The sequence below is a fragment of the Galleria mellonella genome, unplaced genomic scaffold, assembly GCF_026898425.1.
Source record: "Galleria mellonella isolate WM207_F2 unplaced genomic scaffold, CSIRO_AGI_GalMel_v1 utg746, whole genome shotgun sequence".
Taxonomy (NCBI): Eukaryota; Metazoa; Arthropoda; class Insecta; order Lepidoptera; family Pyralidae; genus Galleria; species Galleria mellonella.
The window spans coordinates 1587277-1602215 of NW_026442148.1; the positions used below are offsets into that span (position 1 = coordinate 1587277).

General features: G+C 37.5%; 2 protein-coding genes and 1 long non-coding RNA gene across 7 annotated transcripts in view; 2 read left to right on the plus strand and 1 right to left on the minus strand.

Annotated features, from left to right (window-relative positions):
* LOC113509683 (adenosylhomocysteinase-like 1) overlaps positions 1 to 7744 on the plus strand; it is a 26170-nt gene extending 18426 nt beyond the window's left edge. For both annotated transcript variants that reach the window (XM_052901100.1, XM_052901101.1), the window contains exons 4-10: positions 215 to 385; positions 1080 to 1212; positions 2130 to 2256; positions 2784 to 2861; positions 3465 to 3644; positions 4834 to 5001; positions 6114 to 7744. In XM_052901100.1, coding sequence (XP_052757060.1) covers positions 215 to 385; positions 1080 to 1212; positions 2130 to 2256; positions 2784 to 2861; positions 3465 to 3644; positions 4834 to 5001; positions 6114 to 6272 — 1016 coding nt within the window. In that variant the 3' untranslated portion in view covers positions 6273 to 7744. The remainder of the gene's footprint in view (positions 1 to 214; positions 386 to 1079; positions 1213 to 2129; positions 2257 to 2783; positions 2862 to 3464; positions 3645 to 4833; positions 5002 to 6113) is intronic.
* The window catches only part of LOC128202091 (uncharacterized), a 24987-nt gene that overhangs the window by 1653 nt on the left and 8395 nt on the right, over positions 1 to 14939 (minus strand). The window contains exon 2 of the long non-coding RNA XR_008253608.1: positions 175 to 368. This is a non-coding gene — a long non-coding RNA (uncharacterized LOC128202091). The remainder of the gene's footprint in view (positions 1 to 174; positions 369 to 14939) is intronic.
* The window catches only part of LOC116413781 (mucin-22-like), a 20990-nt gene continuing 19898 nt past the window's right edge, over positions 13848 to 14939 (plus strand). For 3 of the 4 annotated variants that reach the window (XM_052901086.1, XM_052901089.1, XM_052901088.1), the window contains exon 1: positions 13848 to 13968. The gene's annotated coding sequence lies outside the window, so the exon portion shown is untranslated. The remainder of the gene's footprint in view (positions 13969 to 14939) is intronic. The other variant, XM_052901087.1, reaches the window with a different exon arrangement.

Sequence of the window (14939 nt, forward strand, 5' to 3'; positions counted from 1 at the left end):
GCCGCAAAACACGACAGATATGAGATTTTCATACAACTGATTTGACTACCGGCCGCTGCCCGCATTGTCTCTAAGAAGATTGTCAAAATAATGCTCACATTTCCAAGCATGTTTGAAATGAAATGAAATGAAATTTATTTGAGAAAAAGTCTTTGGTATTTTTCAACAGCATACCATTTGTTATAAGAATTTTTTTCTTAAATGACCCGGACAGGCTTCGCGATCTTCGCGTGGCGCGGCGAGAGCGAGGAGGCGTTCTGGTGGTGCATAGACCAGTGCTGTACGCCGGCGGCGGGCTGGCAGCCCAACATGATCCTGGACGACGGCGGCGATGCCACACACCTCATGCTGAAGAAGCACGCCGCAGCCTTCAAACATATAAAAGGTATTTTTTCTTACACTTAGGCGACGTGCTGAAGGTGGGCCAAATTAAAAGTTTATTTTAGTTGTATTACGTAATTTTTTTATACAACTTAGAATGGCAAACAAGCTGACGGCCCACCTGATGGAAAGTGGTAACCGTCGCCTATACACATGAGCAGTACCATGGACATAACAGAGTATACTGTTTCGCCCATGATACCCCCCATGCGTTGCCATTCTAACTGAGGACTCGGGTGTTATTCCTCTGCCCCGGTGTGTAAATTCACTGCCATATCCCGAACCCTTCAAACCGAAACACAGCCATGCAAACACAACTGCTTCCACGGTAGAAACACGAATGGGACAGAGGATCGGATGCACCAGAGCAGTCTTCCAAAACTTTGGGACTATGCCCGAAAGCTCCGGTATAAGAACCGGAGACTCTTTTGGAGGTATCAGGCCCACTCGAATGGATTTCGAGGGAGAAAAGTGCTCTACGCACTGAGCTATGCGTGAATTTAATGTCAGGCATAAGACGTGATGGTCGGTGGTGGTTTTTATAAGATTTCAAAGATGGATGAATCGGCCTTTTCTTTAGCGATTTATCTCTCGATTATTTAAGATTGCGTTTCCAAAAAAAATCCCAATACAATGATTCTATTGATAATGATTTATCTGGACTATTATATTTGTATATGTGTCTCTCTCACACGCAGGTATAGTGGAGGAGAGTGTGACGGGTGTCCACAGACTGTACCAGTTGAGTAAAGCTGGCAAATTGTGCGTGCCAGCGATGAACGTCAACGATTCAGTGACAAAAACCAAGTTCGACAACCTGTACTCGTGTCGGTGAGTATGTACCCTAGGGTTCCCTACGAGAAAGGACCCTACACTCGTGTCGTTTGCACTATTTTAGATTAGATTAGATTTGTTTATTTGCCAGAACATTGTTTTTTACAGATATTGATCCATTGTGAAGTACAAATGGTTCGCCTTATAGTCTAAAGCATGCAAAATTATTATTGGGTATAAGATACATTACATCACACGCACAACGGCCCAAATGAGAGGCTAAGTGCGGAAAACAGAGTCTTTCTTACATTACATTCTTACAAGATACATTACATTAGAGTTCCCTACGGAAAAGAACCCTATATTCGTATCGATGAGTTCGTACCCTTTTAGGGTTCTCAATGAGAAAGCATTCTATACTCATATAGTTTGTACACTTTTAAGGTACTCCACGAGGAAGAAAAATGAACTCATATTGATGAGTTTGTACCCTTTTAGGGTTACATATGAGATAGGAATCTGGTTTAATGGCGATAAGTTTGTACTCTCTTAGGGTTTTTTTTTTGATGGGTGAAAATGGTATGGTAACCCCGCCTGCGCTAACGGGATACGCTGGCGGAGCACCAGTGAAGGGTGATAGATGAGAATGAAAACAGGCAGCAGTTAGCACATCATGATGAATTCATCAAGAATTAACCATGATAGTTTCCAGGGGGAACCGCGAGGAGGTCGACCTGGTTGGGTATATTGCTAGCAATGGGATTCTTAGTCTCCGTTACTAACAATCCCTTTCCCCCACTCTCTTAGGGTCGCAAGTTATTTTTACATAATAAAGGGATCGCGTCATGAAAAAGATTGAAAAACACTGCTATAAAGATTCCGTTTTTTCTTTTGAAAGTGTGGAATCCTAAAAATAATCTAATTAAATATTATAGTAAATAAATATAACATACGCATATATTTTTAATTAACAGGGAAAGCATAATAGACGCTTTAAAGCGCAGTACGGACTTGATGTTCGGCGGGAAACAGTCGGTCGTGTGCGGCTACGGTGAAGTCGGGAAGGGGTGCTGTCAAGCGCTTAAAGCGCTCGGTTGTGTGGTGAGTGTTTATAATATATTTTTTATAGATGTGAAAAAGGGGGCGCTGTCAAGCGCTTAAAGCGCTTGATTGTGTGATGAGTGCTTATAATCCGTGCAAATATTATAAAGAGGGAAGATTTGAATTTTCTGTTTTTTTTTCTATGCACCTTAGAATGGCAAACAAGCTGACGGCTCACCTGATGGAAAGTGGTAACCGTCGCCTATAGACATGAGCAGTACCATGGACATAGCAGAGTATACTGTTTCGCCCATGATACCCGCCATGCATTGCCATTCCTGAAGACTCAGGTGTTATTTCTATGTACCCTGTAAGTTCACGCCATATCCAACCTTTTAAACCGAAACACAGCCATGCAAACACAACTGCTTCACAGTAGAAACACGAATGGGACAGAGGTACCCAAGCAAATAACTTTTGTACGAAGTCTCCCTCTGGTATCTATTAGATTATACATGTGTATATATATATATACATAATTTTATTTGTTTAACAGTTTTAAATGTGTTTTTATTCGTTGCTTGTAGGTGTATGTAACAGAAATCGATCCCATATGCGCGCTACAGGCCGCCATGGATGGCTTTAGGGTTGTCAAATTGAATGAAGTAAGTATATATTTGTGTATGTTTCTTGTATAGCTCGCTCCATTCTAGAGTCATTTTTTTTGCTAATTGTTTACTTTGACTGTGTGTTTAATCCTCTGTCTGTATAATCTGTGGTAGGATATTATAAAGCAATATCTATATATCTATATTTTTGTTATAATATGTGTATATTGGTCCAGTAACGAATATCTCAAAAGTCTAATATCCAAAAAAAAAAAAAAACAATAATGAATAACAGACTTTTAACATATTCGAAAATAGATATCGGACCGATATGGGCGATATCGAAACGGGCGATGACCTTTTTACCACCATCAGTGTACAGAGGAACCCAATATATAGATATCGGACCGGTATCCGTATTACGAGGGATAGGCTGCTGCCTATCCTGCGTTAAACACATCTAAAAGCCTAATTGCAGTTGCCAACCCACTTGCCAAGTTAACTACTGGCAAAACTCCCCTTACGGGGCAGACTTATGTCCAGCAGTGGACAGTTAACGGCTGAATTATTTAAAAAAAAATCCATGCCTACTAGATATGCTATAGAAGATTTAGGACAAAAATTTCCTAAACTGTAAATTAAAAAGCCCCTTTTGTTTAGGTAATAAGGCAAGTGGACATAGTGATAACAGCGACGGGCAATAAGGGCGTGGTCACACGCGAGCACATGGAGCGCATGAAGAACGGCTGCGTGGTGTGCAACATGGGCCACAGCAACACCGAGGTGGACGTGCACGCGCTGCGGACGCCAGACCTGCTCTGGGAGAGGGTACGCAGCCAGGTCAGTCATCTAACGAGCTGTTGATGTTTCCCCGCCATTATACACACACACATACGCACACGCACACGCACACGCACATGCGCACACACACACGCACACGCACACGCACGCACACACACACGCACATGCGCACACGCACATGCGCACACGCACACGCGCACACGCACACGCACACGCACACGGACATGCGCACACGCACACGCACACGCACACGCACACGCACACGCACACGCACACGCACACGCACACGCGCACACGCATACGGATACGTACACGCACATGCACATGCACATGCGCACACGCACACGCACACGCACTTGCACTCTCGCACACGCATACGGGTATGTACACGCACACGCACATGCACATGCGCACACGCACACGCACACGCACTTGCACTCGCGCACACGCATACGGATATGTACACGCACACGCACACGCATCGCACATTCACACACGCACACGCGCGTTTAAAAAAAGATAAAAATTAAATGGTTCCTATGCAAAGGGCGGAAAATGGTAGAGTATCAATGGAGGACGAATAGCGAGGGATAATTTTTTTTAATGGGTGAAAATGGAATAGTAACCCCACTTACGCTAACGGTATACGCTGGCGAGGCACCAGTGAGGGATGATAGGTGAGACTGAAAACGTAGGTCAGTTAGCTCATCGTGACGAATTACACTAGAATTAACCATGATGGTTTCCAGGAGAAACCGCGTGGAGGTCGACCTGGCCCTATATTGCCAGCAATGCGGCTATTAAGACCTCATTACTAACAAACCTTTCTCCACACCTATTGCTAGTTGACACAACATCTGCGTTTACGATGGTTAAATATACACATACTAGAGGGAGACTTTGTACAAAAGTCGTTTACTTGGGTACCTCTGTCCCATTCGTGTTTCTATCGTAAAGCAGTCATGTGTGTGTCAAGTGTTTGCATGGCTGTGTTTCGGTTTGAAGGGTGCGATATGGCAGTGAATTTACACGGTACAGAGGAATAACACCCGAGTCCTCAGGAATGACAACGCATGGGGGGTATCATGGGCGAAAGAGTACACTCTGTTATGTCCACGGTACCGTTCAAGTCTATAGGCGACGGTTACCGCTCACCATCAGGTGGGCCGTCAGCTTGGTCGCCATTCTAAGTTGGGTAAAAAAAATACACTCTTATTTGCAATTCCAGGTGGATCACATAATTTGGCCTAATGGTAAACGTATAGTGTTGCTGGCGGAGGGACGGCTCGCCAACTTGTGCTGCTCCTCGCTGCCGTCGTTCGTGGTGTCCGTCACGGCCGCCACGCAAGCCCTGGCGCTCATAGAGCTGTACAACGCACCGCAACATCGGTACAAGGTGGGCGGACATTACCATAAACAATATTCACTGTGATGTTTTGTTTTTTTTTTCTTTATTTTTTTTTTTTATACATGTGGCTTTGTTGGTACATCACTAATACATAGGTGTGCTTAGAGGAATTATTCAATATTTATTTATTTATTTATTAGTACAAATATGTGTACATGGCGGACTTAATGCTAGAAGCATTCTCTCCCAGTCAACCGTAGGCAAGTGTCAGAATACTCGAATGCGGTACTAGTAATTATTGATATACATACATACTAAAATTACATATATATATACACGAATAAATATATATGAATAACAAATATACTTACACATATATGACATATACTATATTATACACGAATTTGGGAATAATATAAAGCACTTACTGCTCGGATAAAGATAAAAAGTGAGTGTGAACGCTTTTTTTTGAAAGACGGTTTAGTCGGTAGTCTCTTAATGGCATCAGGAAGCGCGTTCCAGAGTCGTGAAGAATGTAGGAGAAAAGAGTTTGAAGCGTAACTAGTACGGTGAGAGGGGAAAGATAATTGGAGAGTGTTATTGGAACGAAGGTTACGTTCGTGAGTTTCGAAAATATCTAATCTCTGAAACGGCTTAACCGATTTTAATAGTATGCTAGGAAAGGGGAGAAAACTGTGTAAACATAAATATATATATACTATATATATAAATATATATATACTATATATATATGTAAATAATATTTTTCATTATTATTCTTTCACCCGTTAACTGTCCACTGCTGGACATAAGCCTTCCCCATAAGGGGAGTTTTGCCAGTAGTCGCCACGCTTGACAGGCGAGTTGGCAACCGCAGTTAGTCTTTGGAGATGTTTTAAGAGAGACGCTGCTGTCCATCCCTCGCCCTCCCTTAGTCGCCTCTTACGACGTCCATGGGAAAGGAAGGGGTGTTTACATGGTTGTTTACTTGGCTGTGTTTGGGGTGAATATGGCAATAGAATTACAGGATACGTAGGCATAACCATAACCGATCATAGTTTACAAGCAAAGCAATGCATTATTCATTTAGTGTCACTGGCCACTGTACTGTTCCGATTAGTCTAAACAAATAAAAAAGTAACATATTTTTTTTTTCACAGGCCGACGTGTATTTATTGCCGAAAAAAATGGACGAGTACGTAGCCAGTTTGCATCTGCCCACTTTCGACGCGCATCTAACAGAGCTGACCGACGAGCAAGCCAAATATTTAGGTCTCAACAAGGTCGGCCCATTTAAACCTAATTATTACAGATACTAGCATAAAATAGTATATCCAAATAACAATACGTGTAAAACAAGACACAATAGAAGGTGAAACGCAGCGATAATGAAGTTGTAACGTCAGAAACGCAACGGGTACGCACCGATAACGCACGGAAACGCAGTGAGAGTTATATATTGGTACTGAGTTATATGTTGGTTGCGTTGCGTTAAGTTAAAACCAAACGGACTAAGTCACTTGTGTATTGTTAATTTTAGTATTGTGTAAGCTTTATATAAACCGCTTTCGATGGTGTTCTGACAAAATAGCAGGCTTTGATATTGTTCACGAATGTTAATATATTGTAAGTGTGTAAGTGATTAACTTTATAAGTTTTCGTAATGCACCAAGATTTAATTTTTGTATTAACAGATTTTACACAATTTTTTTTTTAGTACAATATATCACAAAATAGGCCTTAGGCGCTAGACTGTCGGACTTTGACGTTAATATTAGATAGTACGGTCAAGTGGTTTCAAATATGATACAAATACACATAAGAGCATGGAAATTTAAAATAATAGTTCCTCATTCTTCTACCAGTAGGAGAACGTAGGAGTAGGAGGAAACGCCCTTAATAACATTTTGTCCTTATTATTTTGCCTTCAATAAAAAGAGATAAATCAACTTATATCTGAAGGATTAAAAACCCTGCCACACATAAATCATAAAGGGACTTATTTTGTATAAACCACGGATGTAAATGTACCACCGCGTTAATATTACGCCTTCAATGCGAGAGGCATATTGAACTTGGCGAGATATGCAAGGTAAATCCTATTATTGATAAGTGTAAGATGGGCATTTTAACTCCACTGATGTGTGCCATAGATTCGTTAATGTCTTTTAAATTGGATTTTGAAACGACGACTAGAGAGATGTTTTCAAATCGACTATTATTATTTTTTATGTTACTCGATTACGTCGTCAATATAGAACCGATTTTTAATTTTTTTTGCGACTTTAATCCCGTGTAGATCTTTTGGAATCGATACAATCGAAATTCTTTTTGAGATCGTTAGGGTTTAACTCCCGTGTTGATTCCATTTTGATTCTGTGACGATTGAAGCCGAAATTTTTCTTTGCGGAGCGAATCCTGCTTGTTGAAGGAAATTTACTTGTTCATACACGAGACGCTGTTTACCTATACTAATATTATAAAGAGGAATAATTTGATTGTTTGTTTGTTTCTAATGGAATGAAATTTTTTAGAAACTACTATAATTAAAAAAAAAACCCAATATAGAAAGCTTCGTTACCAGTGAGTAACTTATATTAGTTAATTTTAAACTTTCACATTGTTTACATATATTTTAAATACACAATCGCGACTTAACGCGATGTAAAAGCCTTTACAGGTAAACAGTACCTACATGCCTGCTTCTTTATTTCCGACTTTTCCACATAGATTATATCACGTCGTGGTCACGACAGGACAGAAATGAGCGGTGTCTTCGTCTAGCAGCCCTTGTAGAGCTGCTAGACGAAGCTAGAGTCCCGATTGTGGATTTACAATAACTTATATTATTTTCGAAAATTCTGTCCGTGCAAAGCCGGGTTGGATCGCTAGTCGATTATTAGAATATGAAAATGTATTTTATTTATTAATTTATTACTTGTAAAATTAAACATGTTAATATAATATAACGGAGCATAAAAGTAATAAAACAAGATAATTCCAATGTTTATTATTTTACATTAAAATATATAATCAGTATCGTGATATTACAGATATCCTGATATTCTATTGATATTGTCTTATTTGTTTTTTTTTTTAATATAACGCAAATTTAATATAAATAGTTTTTTTTATATTAAACTTACCAGGTTGAAGAATTTAATCTTTCGACAGCTCGATCTGGTAGCTGGCGGAAGTTACTTTTTTTTTAATCCAGTATATTTTAAGATACTCAAATACAGAGTTACCATTTATTAATGTATTAATTTGTAAATTAAACTGTAGTAATTGTATCTTATGTTAAAAAAATTGCGTTATTTTCGTGCATTATATAATGCAAAAGCATAAATAGAAATATTTTTTGTTGAATCAACAAAGTTTTATGTTGAAAAATGTCTTTTATTATCTAATAAATGTATCTGATACCAAAATTGATTCTATTTAAGTTGTATATAATTTTAATTTAATACAAAATGTTATATCTCATTTATTAACTGAGTTTTATGTTGTAATAATTCTTTATCGACAAATATACATATTGTATTTAGTATTAATATGGTATTAAAGCAGTTTTTTAGTATTTAAAAATATCATACAATTAATTAGATATTTTTAATAGAAGAATTGGTTAATTGGAAAGAGTATACCAATGTGCGGTTTGTGTGCGATAATTTAACAAATACAATTAAATAAAATTTCCTTTAGGACAATTGTTTAGAATTATAAATTAACATTCTATTTGGTATACCCGTTTCGATTAATCAGATAATAACGCAAAAATTAGCAATACTGAGTTTACTGAGTTAAATGTTGGATGCACTGAGTTATGTTGCGTTATTCATTTAAGAATATTAAGCACATGTAATGCCGTTTTCGAGATAACTGATATGCTCACAAGCGTTTATTCAACACACACCCTTATTGTGTTGCAGTAAAGTTCAAAATAGGTGTGTTTAACTAGATATTATGTTTATGCTTCTCTTAGTGTTGGCCTAAAAGGAAGATTTGCGTGTAGGACATTTCAGTATTCACAAATTGTCGTTTTGTTCTTATATTTACGTGTAAAGAAGCTTGAGTCTTACAGACAAACGACTGCTCATATGAGAGTGGCGCCCTCTGGTGTTAAAGGTTTCTGTAACGAACTTGTAATAATATTTACTAGATGAGTTACAATCGAATGTATCGATATATACGACAGACACGTTTTCGTTACCGCATACATAAGATAAAACGAGACGGCAACGTTTGGCGTTTTATAACAACTAACGCTATCTCTTATTAAGTAGCGCATTCTAGAATTTTCTGCAGGCATTCTCTTGTTAAAACATGACTAATAAGGAGTATTGAGGGAGACTTTGTACAAATCGTGTTTGCTTGGACACCTCTGTCCCATTCGTGTTTCAACCGTGAAGCAGTTGTGTTTGCATGGCTGTGTTTCGGTTTGAAGGGTGGGATATGGCAGTGAGTTTACAGGGTACAGAGGAATAACACCTGAGTCCTCAGGAATGGCAACGCATGGGGAATCTAATATTAATATCAATCTAAACTATTGGCAATGATAAATTTGTACTGCACTCATAAAATAACAGTTAGGTTAGATTTGGGATCGGTTTACAATAGTTTGCATTGGCAAGATGCACTAATATGCATCTAAAAGAACAATATGGAATCATTATGTCGCTAGTGTTGCAATTCGAGAGTGCGAAACGTTTCAATTCGAATATAGATTTCTTTTTTTTTTCTGCGCTAACATGAATGAAAATAGGCCAGTCGGCCCATCATGATGAATTCATCAGGAATTAATCATGATAGTTTCCAGGGGGAACCATGTGGAGGTCGACCTGGTTGGATATATTGTTTTTTTTGATGGGTGAAAATGGTATGGTAGCCCCGCCCGCGCTAACGGGATACGCCAGCGGAGCACCAGTGAAGGGTGATAGATGAGAATGAAAACAGGCCAGTTAGCCCATCGTGATGAATTCATCAGGAATTAACCATGATAGTTTCCAGGGGGAACCGCTAGGTGGTCGACCTGGTTGGGTATATTGCTAGCAATGGGATTCTCAGTCTCCATTACTAACAATCCCTTTCCCCCCTATATCGATCTATTGGAATTTATTTCAAGAGTAACCTCACAGATGGCGCCACTCTAATACGAATGATAATTGTAATATGTTTATTACGTATGCGGCGTAGCCTATTCCTTTGCGGTCCATGATGAATACCGTGTCTTTAGGTATTTAACACCAATACCAGAACTCATTGGCGTGTTTAAGATGATTTTCCAAGGGGGGAGGGGGCTTTAAAAAATACATAATGTACTCTCAGACATGTCTTTGTAGTTGAAAGTTTATTTCTAATCCTGGAGTGGGCACTAGACCACTCCGGGGTGGGCACGGCCCGCCCGTCCCCGCCTTAAATACGCCTGTGGCCAAAGTTGTTGACGATTTTTGACAATTGTACATAAATAGTTGAAAGTTACCGAAGTTGTAGTTAGACGTTAAGTTTTATGTTAGGAACGCGTTGATAAAACGGTTATTTTTTTAATCGACTGCCGAAAAGAGGAGTGTCTCGTTTCGTTTGATGTTTTTTGTTACGCGATTACGTCATAAATAAAGATTTTGATTATTCTCTGTGCAATCGATAGGGTATGTAAGTATGGGTAGTATCTGTACCGCTGCGCTGTGCTGTATCTATATATTGGGTTACTCTGGACATTGATGGCGGGAAAATTAAAATCATATATATATGCACAATGGCCCAAATGAGTCTTTTTCACAATATATATATATATATATATATATATATATATATATATATATATATATATATATATATATATATATATATATATATATATATATATATATATATATATATATATATATATATATATATATATATATATATATATATATATATATATATATATATATATATATATATATATATATATATATATATATATATATATATATATATATATATATATATATATATATATATATATATATATATATATATATATATATATATTCCGCGAAGGTCGTTGAAAAAAATCCACATGTCCAAAATGCCTGTCATTTCTGTGAAAGTATACTTGCTTAAACTTGCTTCTGGAAGTTCCATACACACGGAATCCCATATCACTGATAAGTTCAAAATCTTACTTTATTTTGTACCAGAGGGAGACTTTGTACAAAAGTCGTTTGCTTGGCCACCTCTGTCCCATTCGTGTTTCTACCGTAAAGTAGTTGTGTTTGCATGGTTGTGTTTCGGTTTGACGGGTGGGATATGGCAGTGAATTTACAGGGTACAGAGGAATAACACCCGAGTCCTCAGGAATGGCAACGCATGGGGGGTATCACGGGCGAAACAGTATACTCTGTTATGTCCACGGTACTGCTCATGTCTATAGGCGACGGTAACTGCGTCACGGTAGAAACACGAATGGGACAGAGGTGGCCAAGCAAACGACTTTTGTACAAAGTCTCCCTCTGGTTATATGACAGATGACAGTGGATTGACAGTAAATATATTTTCAAATCATTATTGGATTATTAAAAAAATGCATTTAAGTCAAGCCGATTTCCATACAAAGCGCTTACCCAATTAGTAGTTGCCAGTCGATTATCGATAATCATTTTAATCGAATCATTCATTCCACTAGACGCTTCATCACGGTGGTCTTGTGATTTGTGAATGAAATTTGTTGGACTTTGTAGCATATCAATTTATGTAGATGCAACTATGGTTACCTATCTGTCACTGGCCAGTTACACTTACCATAGATGCCATTCTATATCTAAATAAAAAATTCTGTCTATTTTCTCCTTTGAACAATTCGTAATCTTATTTTTTTTTTTCTCCTAAATATCTTCAAAACAAATGACACGGACTCTATTTATCATAAAGAAATTAAATCGATTTTACAAAATTTTCGAACTTCTACTTTTGTATGGATTTATTTTAAAATAATTTTTTTGAATTCTATTTTAAACCAAATATGTTGTTCGCGTGTTGTACTAATTTTGTACCCGTACTTTTGGGAGTCGATTAAAAAATAAATGTAAATTTGTCCAGCGGCGGATTAATGCTCCGGGTCAGACCTCTGATTGGGTGATAGGGGGGGGGGGGGGGGGGGGGGGGGGGGGGGGCAAGTTCACTTGTAAAACATTTTAGCTAAATAAACATGTGAACTGAATTAAAAGCTTTCAATATTACATCAACCTCTTAAATTGGGGGCGGTGTTCAGCTCCATCTCCCCGGCCCTCTGTCGGCCCTAGTCCGCCTCTGTTCTTGTCACGAACGAATCGAAACATCGTTGCATCGATGCGACCACCACGTTAGTAAATAAAGTTGCTTGTCACGGCAAAAATATCAATTATAGTGGGAATTAAAAAAAAAAAAAAAAAACAATTTAGCAAATGTACATAATGTCTTAGTATGTGATAACAATTATGTAGTATGTACAATTTGAGTTGGAATGACATGTTTACGCAAGAATTTTGTTTTATTAAACAAAATAAACAAACCCTTAATTGTACCAGTGACTTTGTGCAAAAGTCGTCATTTTGTTTTTTACTACACAGCGGGCAAACGAGCACGCGGCTCACCTGGTGGTAAGTGACTACCGCCGCCCATGATCACCCACAACATTAGAGGCATAGCAGGTGTGTGTGCCGGCCTTTTAAAAAGGAATATGCTCTTTTCTTGAAGGTTATGTTGTCGTATCGGTTCGGAAATATTGCTGCTGGAAGTTGATTCCAAAGAGTGGTTGTGCGTGGGAGAAAGTGCCTTGAAAAATGCACGGTGGAGGACCGCCACTCGTCGAGATGGTTGGGTTGAAATTTTAGTTTATAGGTGGGGACCTCAGTCCCATTCGTGTTTCTGCTGTGAAGTATTTTTTTTTTAATGGAATAGAAACCCACTATGCGCTGTCGTAAGAGACGACTAAGGGAACTTAACAGTCGAGGGATGGGCAGCAGCGTCCCTATTAAAATATCAAAGCCTAACTGCGGTTGCTAACCCGCCTGCCAAGAGTGGCAACTACTGGCAAACCTTCCAAGGGGGAGGCTTATGTTCATCAGTGGACAGTTAAAGGCTGATATGGTGATGACGAAAACCATCTACAAACCTATTTTAACCCTTCTTTGTATGATTTTTTTTATTGGTCAAATAAATCAAGGTGATATAATTCATGTTCAAAATTAAAGGAAAAATGGTTAAAGAAATAAATTTGACAGCTATGTTTTTTTTTTCTGCAATGGACATTAAAAATGTGTCCAGACACGATCAACTTAAAGTGAACTTGTTCTTTTATATAATTTTTGTGCATTCAATGTTATGATGGAAATGTCCACCATTATGCAAAGAAGGGTTAACTATTCCACTGTTTTGCCACTTTAATTTTAAATGAGAATTTAACACAAAAGAAAGAGATAAAACAGTTTCATAGATTTTTTAGTGGATGATAATGGAATGGTAGCCCCGCCTGTGCTATCGGTATACGCTGGCGGGGCACCAGTAAGGGATGATAGGTGAGAATGAAAAGGCAGGTCAGTTAGCCCATCGTGATGGATACACCTGACATTCAGCACGATGGTTTCCAGGGGGGACCACGGGGAGGTCGACCTGACCTACCTATATACCCTATATTGCTAGCATATTACTACCATATTACTAACAATCCCTCCCCCCACAGTTTAATAGTTAAAATAGGTTTATGAGACGGTTTGACGTTTATGAATAAGAAGGCATATGTTAAGATTCAAGCGGACGAAGCCGCGGAATACAGGTAGTATACAATAATGTGTCTTTATGAACAAACATACGTACAATTCTTAATAAAAATATTGTTATTTATCTCCATTAAAACATTGTTTACGGCCTTATCATTTGATTGTAATGATAAAATTTGTTAATATCATTAAAATCGTAGAATATCCACCATTATAGTGAGACGCCTCTAGTGAGAGCTATCCAGTTGAGGAAAATTGAAAAAATAATGAGCTGGTAAGTGGAATTTTTAATTATTTATTATTATAATTATTGAAACTTAAAGTATATTTTATAAAATATGAAAAGAGCCATCTATCATCAAATGGTGAAACTATTATAAAAAAGTTGAGAGTAAAATGTTCGTTTAAAAGTTGGAATCCCTGCTATTGTGTTAATTAAAATAAACTAGTGGTTGTACAGTGGTCAAAATTCAACCATAACATAATATTGTAATAAATGTATTTACTATGGTTACGTTTGACATTCAGTAAGACTATAGACAAATAATATTAACAGATAAACAATATTGATCTATTCTCAATTCGACCGCAGACTTTAACAATAAACAAAAGTATATATAAGCGTGTGTGTATAATGTTATTTTTATTGATGTAATATATTTTTTTTTATACATATTGGCAAAACCAGTTGTTTTGATTTAAAAACTAAACTTTTTTTTATGCAACTTAGAATGGCAAACAAGCTGACGGCCCACCTGATGGAAAGTGGTAACCGTCGCTTATAGACATGAGACATGCGACGGTTATCACTTTCCATCAGGTGGGCCGTCAGCTTGTTTGCCATTCTAAGTTGTAGAAAAAAAAAATAAAAAAAAACATTAGAAACAGATTTATACACATTTTTACATATATATATATATATATATATATATATATATATATATATATATAACAGGAATGTCTAGTGTTTATAATTTTTTTTAAAGACACCATAACTCTGCAATTATTAAATATGGCATTCTCTACCAGGTGGCGTTCTCTATTAGGTGAAAACAGAAAGCGTATGAAGGGCAGATGTGGTGAAAAATATGTGACATATATATTACATAATATATATATATATATATATATATATATATATATATATATATATATATATATATATATATATATATATATATATATATATATATATGTATACACCTATACAGGTATTTTTTTATGGGTGATAATGGAATGGTAACC